General features: G+C 44.5%; 1 protein-coding gene across 4 annotated transcripts in view; it reads left to right on the top strand.

The window, feature by feature from the left end:
• Positions 1-27,914, top strand: part of PAK3 (p21 (RAC1) activated kinase 3) — a 112,577-nt gene that overhangs the window by 74,327 nt on the left and 10,336 nt on the right. For 3 of the 4 annotated variants that reach the window (XM_027888381.1, XM_027888379.1, XM_027888382.1), the window contains exons 2-7: positions 11,582-11,778; positions 16,955-17,055; positions 21,735-21,888; positions 22,699-22,736; positions 23,952-24,083; positions 24,709-24,871. In XM_027888381.1, the coding sequence (XP_027744182.1) occupies positions 11,604-11,778; positions 16,955-17,055; positions 21,735-21,888; positions 22,699-22,736; positions 23,952-24,083; positions 24,709-24,871 (763 nt within the window). In that variant the 5' untranslated portion in view covers positions 11,582-11,603. Of the gene's footprint in view, positions 1-10,863; positions 11,071-11,581; positions 11,779-16,954; positions 17,056-21,734; positions 21,889-22,698; positions 22,737-23,951; positions 24,084-24,708; positions 24,872-27,914 lie in introns of those variants that run through there. The other variant, XM_027888380.1, reaches the window with a different exon arrangement.

Genomic DNA, 27,914 nt, shown 5'->3' with positions numbered 1-27,914 from the left:
TTGGTTTAGTGTGTTCTGTGGTCTTTTTTTTTCTGTTCTAGTTTTTTAATCAAAACATCTTTCTTGTAAGGCCTTGTAGGGACATAAGTTTTTACAAAAATTATACTCATCAAATGTGTTTATCATTTCATGTTTGTGTGGACCTGCTGCCAAGCTGAGGATTGGTGTCTGTCAGCTTTTGTCAAGATAAGGTGATAATGCCTCTGGTTTTGTGAGGGTTTTTTTATCAAAAGCCTGTATTTGTCCACTGACCTCAGAACCCTTTTTTTATTCTACATTTTCAATGTTTGGTGGCATTTCTCAGTCTAAGATTGCCTCTTATCACTGCAGCTGGCTCTAAAATCCAGCTGGAATCAAATTCATCTTTGATTTAATGGCACAGCAGCAAACATAGCTGTGGAGTGGCTGGCAGCTTCTTGGGCAGAGCCTGGCTTTTGAGGGTCTGTCTGCTGAGGCTGTACTGCAGGGATCCTTCTTTCCACAGGAGCATCCTCAGGTACTGCATTCTCACTTGTTATTTACTTTCTGGAGAAACTGCATCCTGAAGTTATTGTCCTTCCTGTGTGCTTTCTGCATTGCTCTGAGCTGAGCCTTGTGCTGTGCTCTGGACCTCAAAGCCTGTATTTTCAGGCAGTCTGTGTCTCTGCGTGTCCTGGGTTCCTGTAACCACGTTGTTACTCTGTGCAGATGCTCTCGCTCTCTGGGCCTGTCACTCTCCCACGCTCACTGGATGGTCCAGGGGGCTGAGCTGTTTGGGGGCATTTCCCTAGAGTGAGATCAGGCTCCCTGTAATCCAGGATGGTGCATGTCTGGGGCTGTTCCCCATCTCCTGGGACACCTGTAGTATCTCCTCGGTTACTCACAGACACGGTGACGCACGACTCTGTAACCAGAGCATTTAGCCTTTGCTTCACGATTTTGCCTAAACAATAGTGCCTTTAGACAGGTTCATTTTGTCTGAGACCAGACAATGTATCAGCTGTTCTGTGTTGGGGTTTTTTTTTAGACACTGATCCTGGCAACAGTGTCGTGCTCATTTCTCATCATTTTCTGCCACTCAGTAAAATTATTTTACCTGCAGTTTTCTTGTCTTTTCCCCCTCAAGGACAGATCAGTGTACAGGCTCTGTTCTCACTTCTGTTGACCCTTTTTTTGTCCTAGCAATCCAGCATTTCCAGAGGTTGATCTCCCCTCCAGTGCTTCCTGTTTTCTCAGCTCATATGAGGTATTTTGTTGTCCTTTTTCTCTTCTTCCTTTGCTCTCCAAGGTTGTTGACACTGTAGTGCATGTACTGTGTGCTGGCAACACGGTTGCTGTCAGATTTCTGAAAGTAAATTGGCTCTTTATTGGGTTCTTTAAAGTTTCATAGATGTGACAAAATAGAAGCAACCTCTTACCTACATTAAGAAGCAAGGGAGAGAGCTGAGTTCCTCACAGAACAAGAAAGGACACACGAAGACAGTGAGTAACTTGTCTGAGGTTATTTGTGAGTTCTGTGGCAGTGTCCCATGCTGGTACCCTCAGCAGCAGGTTCCAGCATGGAATTGCAAGGGTCTGTGGCAAGCACGGAGACTTCCCATCCTCTGTCTGCTCTCCAGGCTGGAGGGTCTCGAGCTGTCTCTGGTCAGTGCTGTGTCTGTGGATCAGACACAGCTCAGGCACAGTGCTGTGTCAGTGCAGCTGGTGGCCCTGCGTGTTCTGGACAGAGACCTTGTGATGTGTTGGGAATGGAAGGGACTTGGCTCTTACCTGCTTATATCAAAAAAATGGAGTCTTTTTGCATCTGTGACTTGTGAGTGTGCTCCCCTGTTCTTCAGACAAGGCACCTTCGGTTGTGGGGAGAAGCTCAGTGGTTTATCCTGGTGAAAATTTGCAGGAAGCAGGAATGAAGCCCAGATGTTTGACTACTACCAGTTGCTCCAACTAGGATTTGTGGCATGGGTACAGTGTGATTTCCAAAACTAGGATAATCCCTGCTGGCTCAAGCATTCTTCTATACAGTGACTGAGGATGGAGTGACCTGGATGCCACCCCCTTTGGGGGCTTTAGTCCCCTGCAGTCCCCAGTGTCTATTGCTGATAGTTGCAGACTCTGCAGGAGGCTGTGGACAAGTGCAGAGGAGTTGCTGATAGTTCCCCAAACACCTTTATTTTTTTCATTTAGGTCTTAAGAGGATGGTGAACTGTTTCCTCTGTTGTAACGTGAAGTCAGACAAGAAGGAATCTCCACTGCTCCACCACTCTGGAGCAGAAGATTATTTTTTGAGCGCTGAAGCGTTAAATGCTGAATCCCTGTTTAAGCAGTTTAAAAATATCAGGCCATTATGGTAGCTGAGAAAACAACAGATCCCGTGTGTGTGTCTTGTTTGGCTTTGTGCACATAGGTGTCATTTCTCCCCTGACCTATTTAAGAATGGCATTTGTACATTTGTTCTCCGAGTCTTCCCATCCTGCTGCTCTGAAGCCAAGGTCTAGCTGGCAACTGGAAATAAATAAGTGCACGCAGCGACTGCTCCATTTCCCCCTGTGACTGCTCCAGATCCATAATTCCCCCAAGGTAGATGGGCCATTACGCACGATAAGATCACTAACGTAGCAGGTGAATATTAGATATATGAAGCTAGTCGGCTGTAAATAAAAGGCCTGGCAAAGAATAAAAGGCAAAACGTTGTCCCCGAGGAAGGGAATGGGGATATGAATGCCTTCCTGCCCTAGTGCCCTAAAGAGTTGATGCAGAATCCGGACTGTATCCACCTCCCAGGTAAAAGGCGTGTGGCAGCCTAGGGCTTTGTCCTTCCCTTACTTGGAGGCAGGAGCTGTGTCCTTCCAGACATGCCTTGGGAAGGTGGTGTTGGTCTCTGTCTCTGTCTCTGCTTGTGGCATTTGGAGGTCTTAAGTCCATCCCGTGCTCTCCAGGTTAGAGGTCTTTATGCAACCCCCCAGTAGCAGAGCTGGGGACATCCAGCAGACTCCCTGTTCTTTATTTCTCCTTCTTGGGGCGTGGTTTGTCTCCCAGCTCTGCCTGGCAATCCTAGGGTGGCCTTGAGTCGAGTCCCTTGAATGTCAGATACATCTTTCTCCTCTGACACAGAGAGGTTTAGTGTTATTTACTACAGCAGGTTTCTCAACTAAGGACTGCAAAGGCAAAATGAGCTAAAAGGTGACTGGAAGGTGCTGGAAAATTACAGCTGTCTATAACTTTCAACTACTGCATTATATTGCTGCTTCCTTGTCTCTTGCAGAGTTCTGTGGTGATTGTTGGCTTGGACTGCATTATGTTTAGCGCTTCAGCAGCGTGTAGTCATGGTCAGCACAGGGTGTCCTCCCTCTTGTTGCCTTCCTGGAGAGCTGCACGCATGTGAACGGAGGCCAAACCAGCTCTTGGTCTGCCCGTGGGGACCATTGCTGGGAAAAGGGCCGTGGACATTTCTTTGGTGAGCTTTGGAGTGGTGCTGGGCTGGGGCTTCACCTGGTCGTGTTTATCTTGGCACATCTTCTGTGAGTATGTCAAGCAGAGAATAAACTGTGCAAGAGCAGAGAAAGCACTGACACCTGCAGAGAGTAGGAACAGGGAAACCGGTCCTTTATTCTTTTTTACTCCTCTTTCTTCTTCCAAACTTTGTTTGATTCTTTTTAATGTAAACAAAATGAAAACCATAATAGACAAGATGCCAAGTGGTTTATTAAAAGCAGCCCTAGTGCACCAGCTGGAGTTCAGTAGAAGTTTAGGGTGCTCAGAAAATACGAATTTAAAGATTTTTTTATATATATGTTTCATTATGGAAGTCCAAGCAAGAAGAGGCTTCCTTTGATACTGAATAGTGATGGGAGCAAGCTTAGATCTGTTGCACTCTTAAGTGTTCCTGTAAGGAGCAGGCCTGGGTTTGGGTTTTCTGGACCTCTTTGGGGCTTTGCTGTTCTCCAACTGAACTGATACAATCAGTGCGTTAAGACATTGCTGAGACACTTCTGTGATTCTCTCTTGTACCTGAAAAAGGCAATATCTGAAGAGCACAGACCCTTTGACTCTGTACAGGGGTTGACTGGTCAACTAAGCGAGCCACAAGTGTTCAGCTTGAACCTGGAAAAGGTCCAGCATGGGCTGCAGAGCCTTCCTGTGGCCAAGGGATTGCTGCCTGTCCGGCCAGTTGGGGTCAGACTGGTCCATTTTAATGGTGAGTAGCTTGCAGTCGGGTCTGCCTTCTCATACCCCATCTTGGGCAGTGCTTCAGGATTGACTTCCAGTTGCTAACTCAAATTAGAACTCAACCCCTTTGTCTTCGCTGGTTTTCATCTGAATTAAGGTCTTGAAATTTTTAGTGCAGCAGTCGTGATGTCGGTGTCTCCAATAAGAACTTTTCTTTGTTTACATTTGAGTCCTCCTAGAGAACAAAAGTGAACCTGGGGCTTAAGCTCTCAACTAGGAATAACAAAGTCCATATGGAGATTTAGTTCATTCTATCTGCAATGGTTTAAATCCACATTTCATTTCACACAGGCTCTTTCATGTGCAGACAAGGGCAAGGAATACAGTCCTGTGTAATTAGGGATATTTGAGAGGCACAGTTGATTTTGAGACATCCTTTTCAGCTTTGTGGAGTCCTTCAGCTGTATAAATAAAAAGCAAACAGGGAATGGGTAAGGATTTTTTTGTTTTCCTCTTGCATATAAATGCCTTTTCTAGATAGTTTTTCATTGTTTCTTATCTATCCCAGTGAAGTGTTTCCCAGTACATTAAAAGAAAAAAAAAAGGGCTGTGGTGTCCTTCACTTTTTCCTCCTGTAGCTCTTCCTGGAGTGTCCATTGCTCTGTCAGTCTCAGCATGTCTCCAGATTCAGTAGCTTAGAGCACCACCTTTTTGTTTCAAGCCATGATTCAAAAACACATGACAGAAATACCCATGTAGCTGTCTGGGATTGGGTGTGAATGGGTGGACGTGCTGGTGGCTCTTCCCAAGGCAACCAGAAAGGTGGAAGCTCTCCCCTCGCTCTCTCTCGGTGGCAGAAGTGTGCTCGTGATCCAGCTGGTTTTCCTGCATCATCAGGGTATGCTGTGTCCAAACCTTTGTTGTCCTATGAAGTTAAGTTACTTTTCCTGTCAAAAATAGTTGCCAGTTTGCAGGCCATCTACGGCTGCTGTTTAGCTGTGAACTGCTCACTAAATAAACTTCCTTTCCTTGCTGGTCTGTGATGAGGGGTATTAATGAATGCCTGGATGAGGTTTCATGGAGAAAGCTGTTTCACTGCCCCACACCCTCTGTACACACACTGCTTCCCCTCCCAGGTCATGGAGCCATCCCACAGCTCAAGTGGTTTATTAAGTGGCCAGGACTCCAGCATGAGCACAGTTTGAATGAATTGTGTTTGTTTTGATGTGATCGAAAAACACCCACAAAGAAAATATGTTGGGCTCAGGGTGTTCTCTAAAGCTCAGCCCCATCCCAGCAGAGTGGAGAAGGATTCTCCAGTCTTTCTTTCACAGTGTCCCACAGCTGAAGCCCCAGCATCCTCGCTCACGTTATCTGGTACATTAAGCACTGCTTAAGCACAACCCTTAAATATACACCAAACTTCAAACACCACTGGCTTTACCGTGCAAAAATAATTCCATATTTTGCTTTTTGGGACCACAGCCTGAACAGCCACGGTTTTGTATGGAGCTGGGAAAGGGAGAGGTGCTCTGTTAAAAGCTGGGCAAGTCCCAATACTTGTTGCACTTGGAAAAGTGAGCCTGTGTGAGGAGCTGTGCAACTTTTGTAGTGGGAGCAGGCCCAGGGCACGGGGAGCCTGCAGAGCAGCAGCGGGTTTGACCGTGTGGGAAGAGACGTGCAAAGCGGGTGGGCTGAAGGGTGTTGGGAGATGAAAGTCAGATGCGTTTTGTGAAGTGTGTTGCCTGTGGTTGCACTGGCAGTTTGCAGAGAAGGAGTTGAAGAGCTGTGGAAAGAAGTGCAGTTAAATAGGTAGGCTACGCTTGCGAAGAGGGGAGATGGATCCTCAAAGGCTGTGAGCTGAAAAATGCTGTCAAATGGAAATTAAGCAAGGGGGGGAAATATATTTGCAGGTTATTTCCATCAGTGGTGACAAGCTCCACTGTTTTGGTTCATTCCCAGCTCTTAGCAATTTAACTGGGTGACTTGAGGTCCGGACAAAGGACGTAATAATTTAAATTTGAACAAATATTTAGTCAAAACCATTAAATTCACAGCTCCTGTGCAAACATCCCTTCTGTATTTGTTTTTTGGCACTGTTGCTGCAAGTGCACTGTCGAGAGGGAATTTTGAACCAGAATTAGTAAGTCACTATGTGAAACTCTTAATGCCACAATTCCTAACAGGAGCTTGTTTATCCCATCTCAAATGGATGTTTCATTCCAAGTACTTGTGACCCAGGTAGTTTTACTTGGATCCAACATGAATTCAAAATATCCCCTCCACACAGAGAGCTTCTTATGAACAGCTAGTTTAGAGGCCAAAAGTCACTTGTAGCAAGTACAGAGGATAACTTCTGAATAAATGAATATATTGGCGGAAATCATAAGCTGCTTACAGGGTGTTTGCAAACAGGAACAGAGAGTACATTCATCAAAGAAATTACTCAGTTTGAATAATTTGTTCAGCTCAGAGCATGTTTACCTGCCTGTGAGGGGAATGGGGAAGTTTAATTGGCAAATGTTTGTATTGTGCTTTGAGACAGTTGTATGAAAGGGAAGCGTTCTTGTTGTTTCTGGGGTTGTAATTCCTCCTGTAGTTTGTGTGAATGCCTCCTTTTTTCAGGATTGTATAAAGAAGGGGTGCAGTAGTTGCTTGTAACACGTGCATGTGGGGGAGGTCCCAGAAGAAGATGTCTTTACTCCCCAGGGTGCCCTGGTTGGGTCTGCCCTGCCTGCAGAGCCAGCCCCACACACCCACCCCTGATCTGCAGACACTCACAGGGTGGAAGGAGCTGGGCACAGACTGCCCTGGGGTGTTACGGACCCTGAGTACCCAGGCAGAGTTGTCTCTGCTTCAGCTGATGTCCCTTTTTTATCAAAAAGGCCTCACTATGATATTTTAACTTAACCAGGTTTTGCAGAGTAAAGCATCTTGCATGAAAGCTGCGAAGCTGTGATTGCATCTGTTCTGTGCAACTCACCGGCTGCTCTTTGGAGGAACTGTAGGAAAACTGCAAGTAAATGTGCAGATGTGGAAAAGCACATACAGGTCTGAACTGGGCAGGAAAGTACTCCATAAATACCTTAACAAACAGAGTGTCTCATTACTCAATATCTAGAGAGAATCCTTCTCAGTTACATCACCATTGATTTTTGGAAATGGATGAGTGTCACTGGGAGCAAAAATTTGGCCCATACCACTAAGTAATAAATATCTTTTTTCAGGAAGTATATTTATAAACAAAGAGTGAGTCTTGTATCTTCAAGTTACATTTGCAAAGCTACTGCCTGAAAATTGGCATGGTTCCTTCCAGCCAAGGGATCTTGGATACACTTTTGCTGCATCACAAGCTGCAATAGTATCTCCGAGGCTTTGAAAATGAGCACCAGTGTCTCTGCAAACAGGATACTGTTTGTGAGTTCTGATTGGAACCAGTCATGTCTGAATGCTGCAGACTTTGAAATAAGGGGGCTAACTTAAGAAAGCTATTCAAGGTCTATCCACACTGTTTCCCAGATACACAGGGGTGAAGAGCTTACTGAGATCAAGGCCCAGCGTGAGATTCTGCACTGAACTTGAACTGAATTGAACAAATTTTGTGTGTGTGTGTGTGTGTGCTGTTTTGAAGACATTTGGGTGCTTCAAATATCCTCCTTCCTCTCCTCCCTGGCTTGGCAGGAATTAGATGCAAAAGTATTATAAGACAGGCTTTTGCAAAGGGGGAATTGAGTCACAGAGAAGCTGAATGCCATACATTTTAAGTCAGTGTTTATCTTCACACTTAACAAAACTGATGGTTGGAAGAGGTATGGGGGAAGGGGAGGGATGTTGGATCATCTTCTGTAACCCTGTGATAGTTGTGCAGAAGCAACTGACCTGGCTGAGAATTTAATTTTAGGTTTTGCCACTTGGCTGGAAGCTCTAGCTAGTACACTCAAATACACTCTTGTATTTTGGTGCAGTCTCTCTCTTTAAAAGCTTCCTTAAAGCCAACAGGCATTGAGAAGAGTTTTCTCTGGAAGTAGGTAGTTGTTGGTCACCTGTCCTCTTTGTTGCACAAATGTGATTGTCTTTCAAATTCCTTTTAAAAGGGTTACCAGCATGTCTTTCAAGTTCCTTTTAAAAGGGTTACCAGCACTACCTTGGTTGCAGTCATGGGGCCCTTGAGGGTTGAGATGAGGAAGATCCTGTTGACTGTGCACTCCATCCTCTTGGTGAGCACAGGCTGGCCTCTTCCAAAAGCTGTCCCTGTTGGCAGCCTGGGTGGCTGTCACAGCCCTGCTGGGTGCTCTGTCTGGCAGCTCTGTTGTTGCAGTGCTCACAACCCAGGCAAGTGTTCCACAGCTCTGCGTGCAGGATTTGCCAGGATCTTATCTCCACTGCAGAATTATTCTGCAATCTCACTTCTGCTTTTAAAAATTTACTTTCTAGCACTCAGGGCTGCAGGAAAAGTCTGAAAACTGTGACGGGAGTGTAAACCACTGCTGTGCTGGCTCCCCGAGCTTACAAGGGCTGGGGAACATTTGCTCAGAGTCCTTGGAACTGCTTCATACCCTTCAATCAAAGTCCTGTGGGTTTGGGGCATGGGCTGTGTCACTTCAGCATTGTTGTAGAATCTGTGGTTCTGACACAGGAGGGAAGGGGAGGCTGTTTTTGTCTTGTTGAGGGGTTTGCTTTCAGTAGCTTCTTGGGAGAAGGTCTTGGGAGGATTATGTGCTTCTTGAAGTACTGCATAGAAAACTTGGATCAACAAGGATTCAGAGACTTGGCAATGTTTCATCTTGCACCTAAAAAATGGAAGTTTTGTGACCATATCTCTCCAGGGCAGAATGCAAACCTTGCACGTTGAGCTGAGCCAGTGTTACAGAGAGCAGGGCTGCCTGCGAGCCTGCCAGGAGGTGTAGGAAAAACTCATGAAACCAAGGTGTGTTTTGAGGGAGAGACTTGTGTCTCTGTGAACAGGAGATGAAGTGTGAAAGGATGAGGTAGCAGAGATTATTTCTGGGAGGCAGGAATTGGTATTAAATTATTAAATTGATTATTAAAAAAACCCAATCCAACCACCTCCCCCCCTCAAAAAAAAACCCCAAACCCAAACAACAACAACAAAAGGCTAAAGAAAAGTGAGAAAGAACACCAGAAATTGTCTAACTGAATATATAGATATGCTGTAATAATTTCCAATAGACAGAAGGTGGGTTTTGATGGAATTGCCCTATGCAGGACTAGACTAGCAGGGACTTGTTATTAGGATGAGAGAACCTGCCCCCAGGATAGAGTCTGGCTTGGACTGTCTGCTGTTGACATTTCTGTGCAATGTAAACTTGAGAGTTTTCTCAGCTGGATATGTCTTGTTGGCCCTTCATTCTTTACAGATTTTCTCTAAGTTGGGGTTGGAGCAAATAAGTACAAAATATTTAAAATCTGAAGTCTTATGTGATAGTGAATATTGTTTTGTCGTGACACAGTGGTACATGGAAATTCTCAAAATTAGAATGAATGGAAGAGCAGATGGGCTCTGATCAGGAAAACCATAAATTGTAATTCTCTTGGTGTGTATTATCTTGTGGTTTGCTTTAGTCTTCATTTAGACCAGCTTTAGAAAGTTAATATCAACCGTTAAACCTTTTAAGCTATCTTCCCCCCTCTTTTTTTTTTTCTGTTTTAGAAATGAATAAAAGAGCTTTGTACAGTTCTTGAAACTGAGCCTGAAACAGCTCTGAACAAAATATAGTGTTCCTTTCAAAATCTTGGAAATAATTACATCATAGGCAAATTGGGCCAGAAACCGTTAATAGTATTCTTTGTGGAACGAAATCCCATGGGAGGACCTATTTCAGCAAACTGGCATTGTTTACAAATAGATGCAGTGGCAGATACAGTTGTCCCATTCTGAGGGACAGCTGAGACTGTGCCCCCATAATGGACTTCACAGAATAACCGCCCTGCTTTTGATAACGGGCCGAAAACGTGCCCTGGTGCTCCTGTGGGAGCTTCTGGTCCTCCTCGCGCCGATGGTCTCGGGAGTGGAGCCTGATTTGGGCACTGGAAAACTGTTTGTAGGTGGGTTAAAGAGCAAATAAAAGCCTCTCTTGCATGAGCTCCTGGTCTGCGAGAATTGCTGGAGAGACAGGCGGACGTGTCCAGGTGTCTCTGCTGGGCTTCAGAGGCTGAGAATTCCATCACCCGTCTCTGTGCAGAAGTACCTGGGCATCATGGGCTGTCCCTTCCCCAGGATAACACACACAGCACCAGTGGTTCTCCCTGTTACCCTACAATAGTTTTCATCACTGACTATTACCCACCCCCCTTCCTTACTAGAAAACCTTCTGCATTTCAGGATGGAAATCACAAAGATTAGTAATATTAACTGTTTGACCTACATCTACAAAAGCACTTAGTTCTCTAGGTAAATAGGCTAGTCTGTACATGAAAACCAGATTGGCAGAAGCCCTAGCCTGGGCACGGTTATAGCTGTCCTGGGTGATATAAAGCACATCACTGCCTCCATCTGTGCTTCCATAGGAGGATGAGCTGTGTCCCTCCATTGCCAGAGCAGCTCTTTACCTGGACACTTGGGCTGTGTGGGTAGAGCCCTCTCATGGGGACCGGGTACATGCTGGGGACCGTGGTTTTCTGTGAAGGATCTCTTGTGCTTTCCCAGGTGGTGTGGTCCTCTCTGACAGCTGCCTCCAGTTCATGACTTCATCAGTTGGGAGTGTGTAATCTTTTCGACACTCCTGTGCCTGAAGGCAAAGCTCCAGGGAGCAAAGCCTGGTGGGTGGCTGCCTGTGGTTCAGTGTACGGGTGGAGGTGAGCACCTCCTGTGGGAACAAAGCCGTGTGGTAGCAGGACAGAATGAGACTTGGGTTGTTTTCAGGATATGAACATTTTCCAACTTAGGTTTTGATTGATTTTAAGGTAAGCACATACTCAGTTTTATGTGCAAGAAAGTTTTTTTTAATTCGTACTTCTGGATGAGTTTCCTTGGAGAAGATAATTCCTTTGGAAGCCCTAAGCTCTCCAGACATAGCAGGGAGGGAACAGAGTTCTTAATGCTTGTTACCCATATCCCCTCAATATGCAGCTTGTTTCTTGCCTCATAAAAATGGTTGACTACAACACCAAGTAGTTTCAGTAAAACATTTAAATTTGACTTCGGAAATCCGTTTTAGAAGAAAATTTGTAAACAACTACAGGGAAAAAGTTAAAAGCAAATACTTAAAAAGCCTTTTACAGGGATAATACAGTGTTTTTTAGGAATTGACCACTGAATTTATTTACAGTTACCAGCTGTAACTTTATTCAGACCAAACCTCTAACACAGAGGTTTTCTTACTCCACCAGAAGGCTTTTCTCACCCTCTCTCCTCCCCAGGCCACCAGTCTTGGCGTCCTCCCTTCACAGGCATGTTGTGTGTTGTGCCTTGCAGGAGGCTGTGAGGGCTGCTGAAGATGTCCGATAGTCTGGATATTGAAGAGAAACCTCCAGCCCCACCGTTGAGAATGAACAGCAACAACCGCGACTCTTCAGCACTGAACCACAGCTCCAAACCGCTTCCCATGGCCCCTGAGGAGAAGAACAAGAAAGCCAGGCTGCGCTCCATCTTCCCAGGAGGAGGGGATAAAAGTAAAGTATCAGCAGTGCGGATGGGTGGCTCCGTGGCTGTGCTTTCTGGTGGTTGTTGGTTGCCGTGTTTACTTTCTGCCGCTGTTTTTCTGTTTCAGTTGCAGACCCTGGTACCAAAGCCTTCTGTTCCAGTTACTCTAGAGACACGTTTCAGGAGAGGAGGAGGTGTTCAGTCAGTTATTTTCTTGTCTCCGAAAAGCCACTGAAGTGTGCCCACATTGTGCAACTTGCCTTTTAAAAATAACTTTATAGTTAAGCTGGGGAATCCTTTCCTTTGAATTTGGCTTTGCATTAGCAGTAAAAGCAGATGAGGTTTGTGTACTTTTGGAAATACATTCACAGAAGTGAGAGGGCAGTGTGCCTGACACTTTGAGGGTTTTTTTTAGAGGACTTACATTCCAGGAAGAGGAGCAAGGCTCTTCTTTCTTGTTGCTTTTAGAGTGAGAGTGGACACAGAACAGCTTGGTTTAAAATGTGCTAGATGTGATTACAGCAAGGGAGTCTTTTAAGCGTACAACAAACAGCATTTCAGTTGCATTCTTTGAAATGCATTTGCAGAAAGGAGGTGCTTTCTTTGAGTAGTGTATTGACAGAATTAAGAGAAGGGATCTTCTTTTTTTCCAATGCCATGGGAACTGATGAGCTGCACCCACAAATGTTGAAGGAGCTGTCTGATGTTGCTGCAAGGCCACTCTTCCTGTCTTTGAAAGGTTGGGGTGACTGGGGGATGTTCTTGATGACAGAAACAAAGCAAATATCACGTCTGCCTTTAGGAAGGAGGATCTGGGGAACTGCAGGCCAGTCAGCCTCACCTTGGTCCTTGGGAAAGTAGTAGAGCAAATCCTCCTGGAAACCATTTCCACACAAATGAAGGATAAGAATGCAATCGGGAATAGTCAGCGGAGATTTACAAAGGAGAATTCATGTTGAGCTATACTGACAGCCTTTTACCTTGAGGTGACAGGCTTGGTGGTGAAGGCAGAGCAGTGGTTGTTACTTCTGCTTTAGTAAGGTGTTCAGGAGAGCCTCCCACAGCACCCTCACAGACAAAATGTGTAGATAAGTGTACGGTGAGGGGGACTGAAAACTGCCTGAAATGCTGAGCTCAGAGGTTGTGGTCAGCAGCACGAAATCCAGATGGATTTCAAAAGGAATTGCTGCCTTCAGTGGGCATCTCTGTCCCTTCAAGGAGAGCTCAGAACTCTGGAGCTGTGGTCGTTCCCATGGAGCTCCAGCTCACGTGTGCTGCTCGGCTGCCACATTCGTGAGTCTTTCCCACAGGTTGTGCGGAGCAGCTGGAGGTAGCCTGGCATTCAGAACTCCTCACAGGCAGTAAAAGGCACAGTGTCAGCCCCATTCCTGCCCTCAGCCTCAGGCAGACCTGGGCGGTTCACTCTGCAATGTGCTCCCCCAAATGTCCCCTTCTGAGAACAAAATTAATTTTCCATTGATTCTTTTTAAAGGTCAAAATGAAAACCTCTCCCGGCTTTTTTAATTCCTGGAAAGACTTGGGTCACTTCCTCCCCTGAGTGCTAGCAGAATGGTATTATCCCTCTCTGAGGGAGCATTTCTTAAATAGGAGGTGCTGTGTGAAATGCATGCAGAGAAGGGGAGATCCAGAAAAAATCCCTTCTGGAAATGATCACTGACATTAAAAATGTAATTAACTACCAGTCAGAGCAGTCTGAGGAAACATACAAGTGTCGTGATTTTAAATGTGACTGTAGGAAAAGTAAGGTAAGATTTATAGCTTAATTTTGTTGGGTGAAATAATAAATGGAGGAAGTTTAGCTTGACTGGCCAAGCCCCTTGAGGTGGTTTCATTGCAGGGTTGGTTTGTGGGTCACGGTATCAGCTGGTCTGTGCGTGCTTCACAGACTCTGTGACACGTTTTTGAGAGCCCTGCTTACAAAACAGAAGGTGACTGATACGGCTGCTCTCATCTAGGGCAGTGCTTTGCAGCATCACAGTGTTATATTAATAGTTCACCACTGGTAGAAGTAAACAGAACATGAAGAAAGGAGACACCGTGGCAGGGTGTTTCTGCCTGAACCTGCAGGGACTTTGTTGTCTTTCCTTTGCTCACCAGCCAGGAGGGAAGCGAGGATGGATGAGGTACGGTGTGTTCCCTCCAAGGTGGTTGTGTGCCAGGACTGCTGTGCCTGGACACCAGGAATCTTTGCAGTCACTCCCCTGCTGGACTGCAGCATTTTCAGTTAGGGTTTGAACACTTATTTTGGCAAGCCACTGATGGCTCTGTGGGACCTTCTGTGCATCTACGGCTGAAATAACCTGTGTAGACAGTAGTGTCCTGCTCCTTCCCAGAGAACCTCACCTCACTCACGCTCCTCTCTCTCCTGTCTCTGGGGTAAGGTATCCCATTTCCTGAGGGCAGGAAGCCAAGGCAGACAATTGAAATGAGTTTCCAGTGCCACTCAGGCAAGCCTTGTGGAACAAGGAGCTGAACCTGTTCCCTCAGAGCTAATGCTGGTGGTGGGAGCCACAATGGAGTTCACAGCATTAGTGCTTCCTGTCAGCAGAGGTGTTACCTCAGCAGAATTGAGAGCAGAAAGTAATGACTTGTATTGTACCACTTGTTTGATACAGCCTTTTTCTTCTTTCATTAAACCATCTGTAATTGCTGTGAAATAAATGAACACTGTGTGTGCACTGGTGGCTCCATGAAGGCCTAAAAAAATCAGAGGGAAGCTGGCCCACCACAGCTCAGGTACCTCTTTCATCCGCAGAGGTCCATTTATCTTAACTGGTTGAATGGTATCACTTCCACTGAAGCTGCTTTAGACTTGGTTGCAGGTGGGTGCAGAGTGTGGCCTTTAGGCATCTGGTTGCCTCCTGTACAGAAAAACAAGAAAAGAGAGAAGGAGGAAAACCCAGCAGGGTAAAGATTAATGGAGGAGAAAGAAAATGCCAAGGCTGCTGGGGTGAGACAGGAGGAGCAGAACAGGAAGGAGAATGAGAGGATGGCAGGAGTGAGAATGGAAGGATGAGGGGTGGAAGAAAGAAGAGAATGAGCTGAAGAGGAGGTGAGTGAACAGGAGGGCGTAACCATCGAACCCTTCCTCTGTCTCTGGAGAAAAGCTGCCACTTAGCTGAGTCACATTTTTCTCCCAAACAACTGCTCTTTTAACATAATGGGGATGATGATGGTGATGCAGACCGTGGGAGACAGAACAGTCTTTCCTTGTTCTATTTTCATCTGTAATAGGTGCTGAGGTGGCGTGGAGGCCTTCCTGGCTAAGTGCTGTGCAGCAGGAGGGTATTGTGAGAGGCATTTGCAAGGAAATCAAATAGCATGTCCAGTACAAACCCCTTGAATCCACTCAGTCAGTGCTTCCAAGAAGTCATGCCTTTTTGTATCATTTTGCCAGTGTGTATGAAATAGCAGTGATTTGGTTTGCAGGGCCCAGACAAAAGCGTCAGAGTTTTTAGACTGGGCAGAGGTGAGGGTGTTGTAAAGAGACGCTTAATTCTGTATTTCATTTATAGTTTATCAGCATTTGGACCGTAGGTGTTGCATCACAGTCTGGTAGGCAGAGGTCCACGAAGTAGATGAGCCATATCTTGGGGAATGAGCTGGAACACTTGTCCTCCAGCAGGAGAGTCCTGGAATGGACAAGTGCTGCTTCAGATGGAATGTTTTCTGTAATCCCTTATTTTGCTGCTAGATTTGACTGTTGCTGTGAACTGAAGTTGATAATTCTTTAAATCTAATTTTCACTGCATTTGCTTGCAAATGATGAGGTAGTAGAAGCCAGTTTTGTTATCTGCATAGAGATGATATCTAACTGGCAACATCTGCCCTGAAAATTAAACATCATCTTAGCAATAAAAGAAGGGGAAAAGCCTTTGGATTTGTGTTTGAGATATTGCTGCCATCTCTACTGAATGATAAATGAAAATATTTCATCAATGAGCAGTGGGTAGGGGTGCGCAGCACAGAGAAAAGGTGACAATTATTTAAGGAGGATAAATGCAGCAATGCAGAGAAAGTACTAGAAACGTTCAAAGTACTCTGGATGAAGAGCAGAGCATCTTCCACCTAAAGGAGGCCGTAAGGCAGAATAAGAAAGATGTGCAAAGACAGTCCTTGTGGGGTTACTGCCTGTGAGCAAAGACAGACCCGGGCTGGGGGGGTTGCTGATAGACAGTGAGTTCAGCCTTTGGATGAGACCCCTGGGTGAACTTACAGAGTTGGCAGATATAATACTAAAACACTGAAGGAAGGTGAAGGCAGCTTCTCTCAGCCTTTATTCCACTCATTCTTTATCAGGGTCAGTAAAACTGGGCTGAAGTGACACTTGTCAGCTGTCAGAAGCGCAGGAGATGGGTGGCCACGTTACTTTCAAGAGGTGGTGGAGGGCGAGAGAGATGAGAAGCATATGCAAGCTGACTTGACTTCCAGGCCTGTCTGCTTCAGTAAGACACTCCACACTCTGGGAGTACTGGTGGAATGATATAAAAACAACGAATTTCTGGAGACTCATAAAGCCTTCATTTCATGATTATATGTCTTAGTTAATTGAGAGCTCAAATGAAGCTTTTCCAGCAGCATTTGTGGGATCCTGTTGCTGTGCAGATTCTGTGTTTTCTAATGAAGAGCTGCTGCTTCAGCCTTTTACTTGGCAGAGGAGTCACCTCCTGAGCTGCCAGTTTTCACAGAACCTCTAGGAACCTGGTTGTCTTAAAAACCTCTCCTCTCTAATTTGGCTGGTTTTGAAACGGGTTCAAACCACGTCGGAGAAAAAAAGATCCACGCACACGTGATTGCTGTGGGATTTACTTCCACAGAAACCCACAGAGTGAAGTTAACAAAGAGGAGTTAGTTGCTAGATATGAAAACTCAGTGAAAAGAAGAGCTGATAATACAAATCCTACTGGTTAGTGGTTGCCTAAGAAGGCTACTTCATGAGCAGCTTGCTTTGGCAACTGTTCCACGGGCTGAAAGAAAACCAAAATGAAATAACACCTTCCAGACCTTCCCCAACAGGAGTTGACGGGCTGGTGTTGTATTAGCTTGGATCTGTTTGTCAAGGTAGATGGATGTTAATTGATTTGTTTTCCACTTTTAAAATACTGTTTTGAGCACGCTGATTGTGAGAAGTTTCAAATGAAAAGCTGTACAGAAAATAAGTGCTTGTTAACGTTTTGCCTCTAGCCAACAAGAAGAAAGAGAAAGAACGTCCTGAGATCTCTCTTCCTTCAGACTTTGAACATACCATTCATGTGGGATTTGATGCCGTCACTGGAGAATTCACAGTAAGTTACTGCTGTATTTTGTACTTACCAGAGCTACTGGTTTATTGCTGGTAAAATAACCTCCTATTGCCAGAAACATCAGATGACAGCACCCAGGCTGTGAAGAAAGAGACTTTTCTTTGTTGGGCTTAGGATTTGGAGTGTTTAACTTGTGATTCAGGCTGCTTTTTTATTTTTTTTTTTTCCTCCAAGGATTGTCAGCAGAGTGTCTGTGGAAAATGAAAACTAGGAAGGACGTAGGTGTATGCTTTTATCAGTCCCCCAAGCTGCTACAAGGGTTGGTTTTTCAGTGTCTTTGGAAAAGCTTAAAAAGCCCCCACGCATGTGCATGGTAGACACCCAGCCTCAAAGTGCGAAGTCCACGTGCTCTGCAGGCAGCCCTTGGAGGTACCCAGAAAGCAGCAGCATTATGGAAGTCCGTTCACTGTAATTTAATTTCTTCAAAATACGTTGACACGTGAGATGATCAGACACGTTGGTAGCCTTTGTGTATTAATGAAATAGCTGTCAGCTTTTGCTGCTTGTATCTCGACAAAGTGCATGAAGTGTTGGGAAGAATGAGCCTGACAGGAGCTCCCTGAAGTGTGCAGGGGGCTTATCTACTAGTTAGGTGCAGAACTCATTAATCCTTAAAGCTGAGATGGCAGTGAGCTGACATTTGGTTGAGCTGTGGAGGTGAGAGGGAGCATCAGCAACTCTCTGTGCCACCTGTAGTGCCCTGTGAGCTGAGTGGTCAGACTGTGTAATCACCCTGTGTCAAACTGTGAATGAAGTGTGGTAGTGCTGACTGGCTGCATACACCAAACAGGATGGGACAAATCATTTGCCTGGACAAAGGATGGCAAATTTTCAGAATTTGAACCCTAAATGTGATTTTTAAATTATTTTTTTCCTTTGATTGCTGCTTTTTTTTCACGAAGACATTTCAGAAAGCTGGGAACTTTCTGTATCCTACAGTAGGACCAGCAGCAGTAGTAATAACAGTAGAAGAGAAAAAGGCATTTAATGACAGCATGTCTTCAAAGGAGTAGTGAAATTGAATTATCCTTAGTAATTAGAAAATACAACTACATTTAAAATAAGTGAACTAGTTAATTAGCCTTTTTAAAATAGATGTCATATATAAAATCTTACTTCAAAATTTATTCTGTGCCAAACCCTAGGGCTTGACTAAATGCTCATTTAAAAAGCCCAGATGTGGCCATTTTTGATCAGAACCTTAGCATAAAGCTTTTAAAACTGTGTTTTCCATGCTATCCTGGCTTTTCCCTTTTTTTCCTCTCTTTCCCTCCCTGTAGCCACTTTGTTGTTCAGGTTAATCTCCTGTGCCATTCTCCTTACCTTTGTATCATATGTTATGTTACTTTCTGCTTTTATTTTCTCCCTTTTGTGTTTGCATCACTTCTTCCTGTCCATCTTTGCCTTTCCACCTTCCCTTCTCTCCCCACTAAATGTTCAGCTGTTCTTACTCTATATCTGTTCTTCCTTCCAACCTTCTCACTTTATTTCTACCCTGTGCTTCAGGCCTTTTCCTTCTGGCTCTGTGCAAACACGACAGGTCACAGTTGGGTTTCCCATAATCTGACTCATGGTGAGGGTCCCAGTTGGTTCATGTCGCTGCCAGCTGGAACAAAAAGGAGGGATGTCAAGCTTAACACACTTAGGTTCTAAGCACAAACACTCTCTATCAGTATTTCAGGGTTTGGATCATTTTGAATGTTGTTGTTAGCATCCCGTGTGTCAAAACACGATGATAGCATCAGAGCTTCTGGCTTCTTGATTTTTTTAATTTGTGTCAGATGCCACCAACACAGGTCCTGGCCTTTTATAGAGCACAGCAGTTCTACGTGGCTAAATATATCCAGCTTTGTTGCTGTAACACAGTTCCTTTTTAATACCTTTTCCCCTTTCCAAACAGTGGAGAATCAGATGGCTGCTATTTCGCAACTGCACAGTATTTCTGCAATAGCACTTGTTCCTGAAGTGTGGAAGTGCAGTGCTGCGGTCTGAGAGGGCTCTGACCAATTCAAAACTAACCAAAGGGGCAGGTGACTTCCCCTGTGCAGCTTGCCAGCACAGGGCTTATGCTGCAGTCCTTAGTGCAGTCAAATATCAGTGAAAGCAAGGGAGTTTTTGCATCATTAGGAACTAGCTGTCAGTCCCAGCTAATCCCAGATGCAGGCATTATGTTCCACGTCACATTAGGCTTGTTTGATTTGTCCCAACCTGGATAGAACCCGTGTATCAGCTGGGTAGTCATGTGGTAAGTAGGTCCTGCTGAAGGGACTTCCACGAGCCGTGTCATGTTACAAATATTCCCACTGTCTAGTGGTCACTCTGTCTGTCTCTTTCAAAAGTTTGGAAGTGCCATGGAAGTGTTTTGATAGATGTGCAAATACATGGGGTGGGTTGTTTTTTTTTTTTTTCTGATTACTGCAGCTGTCATGCCAGTCGTGCCTGCTCTCCTGGTTATGTGCAACCCCCTGGGCCATTCTCTGACACCGAACCATCACCCCCAGCTGCATCCCCTGACTGTTGGTAGTTGCATCCCAATGCACAGTTGCATGGGCTCCCGAGTTCTGGCTTTCAGGCTTGAGCACCAAGCTGTGCCGTCCATCATGAACAGATGTTATGTCTCCCATTTCACTGTGCTTGGAGCAACCACATTTGCTAAGAAGTAGGGCTTTTGAAGCAGAGAATAAAATTGGTTGGAAACTGTTGGGTGGGAGCATGCTGCTAGAGCTTTGTGTTCCTTTATTTGAAGAAACAGTTGCATTTTCTGAATGGAGGACAGAGTGTGGTTAGCAGGGCTTTGGGGAGTGTTCTTTGTAAGGCATGCACGTTTGAAGCTGTTTCCTCATCCCCAATCTAGAAGAAAACGTGGTCACCCACCAAACTTTTAAAGCTTCAAGATTATGACATTAGTAAGTGGGAAAAGTTGTGGCTGTAGATCCAAAGAAGTTGCACATTCCTAATCTAATCAAGCATTTCTTTACAAGATTTTCAGTCTGACACATAAAGATTATTTGAGTTGTGGCCATACACAACCTCCCGGATTTTACAATCTGACTGGCTGCTCTCTCCACATCACTTGGGGGACTCATGCACTGGCCAATGGTGATCTCGCGGCTGCAGAACCCCCAAGCTTGGAAAAAACTTGTATAGAACCATTCAAAAGTGTTAACCTGGCTTCAAAACCAGGCAAACAGCGAAAGGCCAGATAGTTTTGGTTTGGTTTTTTTTTTTTGAATTAGGACAGGAAATCACAAGTAATTTTTCCAGTCACTTGCCATTAATTCTCAGGAATGTATTTTTATGAGGGAGAGAAAAACTGGTTTAAAAGCAAGAGGAGGGGGAATGATGCTTCCAAACTTTGGAATGGTTGTGGTTTTTCTGTTTTCCTAAGCCTGCCTCCCTGTAGCCTGTCCACCACCAGATCTATTTGGTATCCGCCTCGTAACTCCCATTTTAGATGGGAGTTTGCCCATTTTGGCCCATTGGTTTCCTCCTCCTACCACCTTCTGAGTTGTCCCACATTCTGTTTTAACTTTCTTTTCTTTCTTTATTTACGTCCATTGCAGCCAGATCTCTATGGCTCACAGATGTGCCCAGGGAAGCTCCCAGAGGTGCGTCACAGGCCCCAAATGCTTCTTTGAGATGTCATAGCACTGCAGCAGCAGGTTGATGTGTGTGCAGTAGATTTGTTGCTTGGCTTTTCCCACTTTTTCTCATCAATCCTAAACTTTGGAGGCCCATGTCACACATTGTTTTGTGGAGAACTTCTGAGGAAGAAGCTGTACGAAAGCAGATCGGGGTGGCACCAAGGCTAAGGTGTTGTTTCTCTTCAGTGAGCCCTACAATTCACTGGTCGCTGTCAGCTGTGCAGTACAGGGGCGAAATGACAGGCTGTCAAATTTAGGGAATTATCCTGGATAACTAAAGCAAGCTTTCATAAATAGAATTTCAGTGTAGAGCTGCGGCTTTCAGCGATTGGATCCATTTTCAAATGCCACCGTCACCCATGAGATGTCCAAGAATTCATCCAAGGCTTTGGCACTCTCAGCCTGTTTTCTGAGTCCCTGGTTTCTGTATGTTTGCAGTAGAGAACTTAGAGGCACCCTTTGCAGCAGTGGGACACCTCAGTGTCGTACTTTGAGAGCTGAAAGACAGATTCTTTACCCCGCAGTGTTCCCTGGTATGATGGAAATGAACTGTATCAGAGTGGGGTTCACCTTCTAATCAGACAGCAGCGATCATTTCAGCAAAATGTGTTTGCATTCCTAAGCATGAAAAGTCCCGTGTAAAGCTCCTAAAAGACACTGTGTTGTCCACCAATAGAGAATAATTGTCTTGTTATGTCTGCACTGAATCACCAGGCAAACAAGCTAAGCCTTAAATCATTATTCCATGGAAGAGCAGAATTGATTTCCAGAGGAGTTTCATGCACTTTTTTTCCTGTCACAGTCATTACTTTCTTTTCTTTTTTAAAGTTGGGTCCTGGTTTTAGCTAGATGTTGATAGAGAAGAGAATGATTGCATCTAATTTTAATTGTGAGGTGTCAGTCAAAATTCCTGCAAGTGAATTTGTGCTGCAGGGAGCATGGGATCTTGGTAAAGATCTGCGAGGCTGCGGATTTTAAATACTCTAAACTCAATTTCTTTCCACTTGACAACTACAGGGCATTCCAGAGCAGTGGGCCAGGCTACTACAGACCTCCAACATAACAAAACTGGAGCAGAAGAAGAACCCACAGGCTGTTCTAGATGTTCTCAAATTTTATGATTCCAAAGAAACAGTTAACAACCAGAAATACATGAGCTTTACGTCAGGAGGTAAGTTGACATCTCCCTATGAAAAAGGAAGGTCAGGCTTCAAAATGAGTCAGAGCAAAATTCAACGTTCAAGTTGTCAAGAAGGAACCTGAACTTGGGAAAGTCTCCTAAAATGAATTCCTTATCTCCTCCAAATGTCATTGAAACATTGAAACGGTGACCTTTTTTTGTAGCTGTTTTTTAGAGCTAACCAAGATTTTGAAACAGAAATGCCATTAAGATACCACTAGTTTGATAGAGCTCCTGTCAGCAACTTCAGCTAAAAAGGAGGTGTCTGTAGCCAGTGGGGTCTGCACAGCTTTTGGAATGTAACCTGCAAGGGTTCCATTCCCTCCACAGGATCGTCTGTGGCACTGGAGCTGTCATTTCCTTAGTTTGATGGTCCAACCAAGACAGCTTCCAAAATGCAGACTAGGAAAGCTTCTCAGAAGTCCTTTTAAAAACTCCACTTACCTCCAGAATTTTCCAAATTCCCTGATTAAAGTATTTGACTAAATTTGCACTTACTGTGCACTAAAACAGTGATTTCCTTTGTGACGAAATGCAAACCTTAGAACAATTTGTGTTCCTGAGCACAGGAGCTGTTCCTGTGTTGTCAGAATAGAACTGCCATGGTTAAGGGGGATTTTGGGGAAACGCAACAGGGCAAAAATTAGACACAATCTAGAATTTTGTCCTGTTCTCTTCCTTGCTGTATAAAAGAACCGTGGCTCCTGGAGGGGTGGTGTTGACTTTGTTCTGTGGGATTCCCCACAACAGGCAGTTTTTCTTCCTAACAGCATCTGGTTCATTTTCCCTTTCTCATTGCAGATAAAAGCGCCCATGGATACATAGAAGCCCATCCTTCGGTGAGTGGAAAAGTAACCTTTGATGCCTCTGGTGTTTAAGGATCATGGAGCAAGCCATGGGCTTTCCTTGGCGATTTTTTCATTCTGTTTAAGAGCTTTGAAACAAGTGAAAGTCTTACTTTGCAGACAGAAGATTGCTCGCTGGTTTTAGCCATGATGGAATATATAATTCTCAACAGTATGCAGTGCTGTCTAATGAGCACATTTTAATTTAGTTTTAACAACTTAGAATCCCATTTCTATCAAATTTCATGATTTCTCCTTAGTACAGCTGGATATATAGCTGAATATAAATCAGATTATAATTGATATGTAACTCACTGGAACCATTGAAAGAAAGTTTTAAATAACCATCCACTCTAATTAATGCTGAATTGCAAGAGCATTCCCAGAGATGTAGAAATGACATCCACATTAATAGTGACCAAATTTATTAGGGTTATTGTTAGTGCATTAAATAGCAAGTGACTGGCTGGGGATTTGGCTTTTATTTCTAAGTGTTTAAGCAACTGCGTGTGAGGTTTGTGATTACACAGCAGACTGTGCATAATGAAATGAAAATTATCTTTGAATATTCACACTTCAGATTTCCAATCGATGGCACTTCCCTTATCTTTAATAAGACCCACTTTTCAGAGGAAGTGTGGTGTTCACCAGAGCACAGTAAGCCTTGCAGGGACACCTTGGCAGATGCTGTGGTATTTCCTTCTAGCAGACAGAGGCAGCAGCGAGACAGTCAGCACGGCAGCTTTCCAAAGTTAGCAGCTCAGGTCTCCCTGTTTGCTGTGGGTTTCCCTTCCTGCTATTTCTGCTGGACCAAAGGGATGACCAAAGAGTGCCAATGAGATGTGAATATGTAGAATGATGCCTTCAATTTGCTTTGGTTCTCTTAAGTGGCCTCTTGCAGCCAGCTGGAAAGCAGTTGGTAAACACTTCACAAGGCACATTTTCATTTTTTTTGTTTTACCAGCAAAATTTGGGATGATGTGGTATAACTCCCTGCCTCTGAGCAGCAGCTGGGACTGGAGGAGTTCAACTCACCTGACTTTAAATACCTTTAAATTGTGTTGTGCTGTAAGTTAGAACTGGGGCCCATAGGAGCATGTGCATGTCTAGATTGGATTCTCATCCCTGGGAGACTGAGGTTTTATGTAACTATCAAAACTCCAAAGTGGCAGAATGGTGACTGTCCCTCACACCACTATCTGTCCACAGAGCACAAAAACAGCATCAGAACCTCCTCTGGCTCCCTCCGTGTCTGAAGAAGAGGATGAAGATGAAGAAGAGGAAGAAGATGACAACGAGCCTCCACCTGTTATCGCACCACGGCCTGAACATACAAAATCAGTAAGCGCCAGCTTTGGTTAGCACTGTGTTTGGTGCAGTCCAGAGCTGCAAGTTCCTGATCAGACAGCACTTGTTGTTCATGGCTGAGGACTCTGAGGGCAGAGGTCCTGCCATGACACAGCGTTTCACCCCGGCCACTGACATCTGGAAAACCGTTTTCCAACTTCCGTGTTTAGGTGTCAGTTTCCTGGGATTCTGACAGGGGCTGTGACTTTCTCTTCATATGAGATAAGAGGTAGCATCATGTCCTTTAATGCTGTGGGTGTAAAAGTGAGCCACTTTGTCCACAGTACCTGTGCAGGCTCCAAGTCAGCAGAGAGAGAGGTCCAGAGACACAGTTTGTATACCCTGGCAGGATCCGTAGGACACACTGTTCTTGGAGGTACCTGCCCTTCTCCATGGACTTTTTCAGAAAATCTGTGAAAATTGAATGTGAAACTGGCCATGAACTTGTAACCTTTCATTTTTTGCCCATGCAGTATGAGAAGTGGACAGCAAAACCAAGCAGTTTTAGAGCTGACACCATCATCCTAAGGGTTTACATTTGAAATATGAGAGATATGAGAAATATGAGAAAAATGACATCTCTGCCATCTTTCTGACACCAGATAATTTCTTCTCCCAGATCTACACACGCTCTGTAATTGAACCTGCCGCTGCACCAGCACCAGCTAAAGAAGCCACCACTCCCCAACCTGAAAACTCAAACACAAACACTCTGTACAGAAACACAGACCGGCAGCGAAAAAAATCCAAGATGACAGATGAGGAGATCCTAGAGAAACTGAGTATGTATTGTGTATTTTAGAGTGTACTGAGTGCATGTCTCAGCATTAGCTGTACCAAATGTTCCTCCTCAGTTCAGTGTCACAGAGCCATTTACAGCTCCCTGCAGAAGCTGTTGTTGAGCTTTGAGGAAGGGTGTTCCTGCTGCTTCTGAGGGCAGCTCAGGCTGGATTGGGTTTGTCTGAGCTTCTTTCTGTTCTAAAGGCAAAAGCAGAGGTTGTTTCTGGTTGAGCAGAAGGCTGTGACCTAGTGAACGACCTGGTGAACTCCTGTGAGTTAGTGGCCAAACTGAACAGAATATTTGGGTTCCTAAATTCTCTTTAGACTCCTGACTTCTCACAAGTCATCAGAGCCAAAGTACTTTGCAAAAATCTGTTGGGTTTTGGGTTTGATTTTGTTCATGGGATTTTTGGGTGTGGGTTTTTTTTAACAGTAGACAACTGCAGCATTAAGCTGATTCCTTCAACCTCAGATAACTCTTCTGCCCCAGCTATTCTCTTGCTGTCCTTCTTATGACTGTTATTACTGCTCCTACTTCTATAGTTTGTTTTCATAAGAATTCTGCAATTTTGTCATCAAGATCTCCTGATTTTTGTCAGAAAATCAGTTGATACCATAGATAGAGAGGAAGAAGGTGCTTCAATGTGTCCAGGAATTAAAGAAAAAAAATTTTATAATAGCTTTATAATATTTTTATGAATAGCTGCCAGTGCTGTGTTCTTGATAGTTAACGGTTGGGTTCAGAACAGATCCCGGTTTATCATTAATTGTTAGTACAAAAAGCAGATTGATCTGCACTTCCTTGTGTCTGATCTCAAAGCCAATAATGTTGTGCCTTCAAAGGGGGCAGCTGCTAATAATGGTGCATTCTGGCTGTGGTTCTTCAGAGTGGTTGTCAAGGCTCCACTCTGCCTTGCCACTGATGGCTGGTGTGACTGCAGGGGGCTGAGACCTTCCTTAGCTGTGAGATTTCAGCTGCTTGCTTAGTGTTCTTAGCGGGTTGACATGAATCTCAGTGCCATTAGGGAGTATCCAAGGGATCAGTTCGATAGCTTTAGCTGAGGGCACAGTGAAATAAATTCCAGAGCAGATAGTTACCTGCAGGTGTGTCAGCTTACAGAGAAAGGAATTATGCTTCTTCAGCTGATGCTAAGTGCTTGAGGCAGGCTGAGATCTGCAGGCACCCTGCATTATGAACATAAGTGTATATATCATTTATTCAGACTTCTGTACAGGCTGGGTTAGGACTGAGCCCTGGAGTTGTTGGGGGTTATATCTTTGAAGTGTTATATGCTTTCATGCTTTTTCTTACTTAACAATTTGGAACCAAGTGAGGAAGGTCTGAAGGTCTGCCTTGGGCAAATTGTGATGTGGACAGTGAAAATCTTCTTGTGCTTTCATGAAGCTATCTGAAAACGGGGGTGATGCTTTTTTGTTAGAGTCCTGAACTAATTATATTTAAGGAGTGTGGTGCTTGTTCTGTTTTGTTTTATCTGGTATGACCGCTCCACCTTGCCTACTTCCCCCACAACTGTTTTTATGCTACTTTGAGGAAGATGTCTCATGCCCTCTTTTATCTGAAATTGCTTTCATAATTCTTTTCTTCTTGAAATACCTTGGGTTCTTTTAGAGCTTTTAGAGTTTATTAGCGAGTCAAGCCTGTAGTAATGAGATAAGATCAAACAAAATTCTGTCTGTAATGAAATCATAACTATGTTCTACTGATAACTCTAAAACAGAACTGGCCCAATTCTGCTTTCTTATCCACTTAATTTAGGACTTGATAAAGGCAAGTGCTTAAAGACATCAAAATAGCTGATACGTTTATCTTTTGTCCACAGTAGAGAGTGCTGGTCTGAGCAGGAGCTGCATACCTGTCACTTTGTTGATTTTAATGCTGCAGTATTTGATGTGCATTGGCCTAAGCACGGGGAACCAGCCACAAACAACTAACTTGGGAAAGGAGCTACCCAAGTCTTGAGGACAAACTCTGAAAATCTGAACTGCAAAATCAGTGGCGAATTTGGAAAAATGATTTTTCAAAGTCTTTCTTCTTCAGTCTTTGTTATTCTTTTCTCATGTTAATGAACTTCCATGAACTTCTGGTATCTGTTCTGATAGGTACACAGCTCCATTAACTTGCTGAAAATAACACCTAGCCATACAGACAGCACAGTGTTGTTGCAGAGCATTCCAACAGTGCTTGCTTTACTGCACAGCCTCGTGGGGTTGGGAGCCACAGGGTGGGAGACAGTCTGGCCCCATCACCCATCGTGGAGCTTGTGCCACTGAAAGCTAAAATTAAATCTTGCTCTGTTTGATGCCTTCTTGCCCACTCAGAGATGTAGGGAGTCTGAGCGGGAAGGGAAGAAAGTAGTAATAAGGATTTTGTGTTTGTGTCTCATGAAAGAGCCAAAATCTGATAGACTCAAACAAATCTGAAGGCTTAATTAAAGAAACAATATTGTTTTCTCTGGTCCAGTAGTTTCCTAGCTAAAATGCAAACAATGAAGCCTAAGCTGATGGCTCAATGCAAATGACTTCTAAAATTTACCTTGGAATTTACGTCATGGAAATAGTTTAAGAAGATGAGTTCAGAAGGAAAGACTTCCGGTGATCCACAGCATATTTTTTTTTTTACTGATCTGGCAATATCCCTGTATGACAAATACAAATACAAACATACACTTATTCGTTTACCTGTGCTTCCAAAACAAAACCAGGTGATGCACCATTCAGTGTAAGTAGTAACAAACACCTCTTCCCCCTGTCAAGGCCATTTTTCTGGAGCAGAGGATTTTAGCATCCAAACAGGCATCTGACCAGATGCCTAGCCAGGAATCCTGCCTGCCAGCACGGCAAGAAGACAGGGCATCAACACCATCTGGTGCGCTCCCTGCTAAAATAACTTTGCAGCCCTTGGCAAGAGTGCTGATGGGAGCTGCAGGAGAGGAGGTTTCCTTTGCCCCACAGCACTCGCTCCCCTCTCCCAGCGCTCCAGGAACGCCAGGCAGTGCCCACTGTGGATGGCAGAGTGAGCCTGCC

Source organism: Empidonax traillii, unplaced genomic scaffold (assembly GCF_003031625.1).
Source record: "Empidonax traillii isolate 1590-97213 ecotype Southwest subspecies unplaced genomic scaffold, ASM303162v1 scaffold237:size1322474, whole genome shotgun sequence".
Taxonomy (NCBI): domain Eukaryota; kingdom Metazoa; phylum Chordata; class Aves; order Passeriformes; family Tyrannidae; genus Empidonax; species Empidonax traillii.
This window is presented reverse-complemented; position numbering and strand designations above follow the sequence as displayed.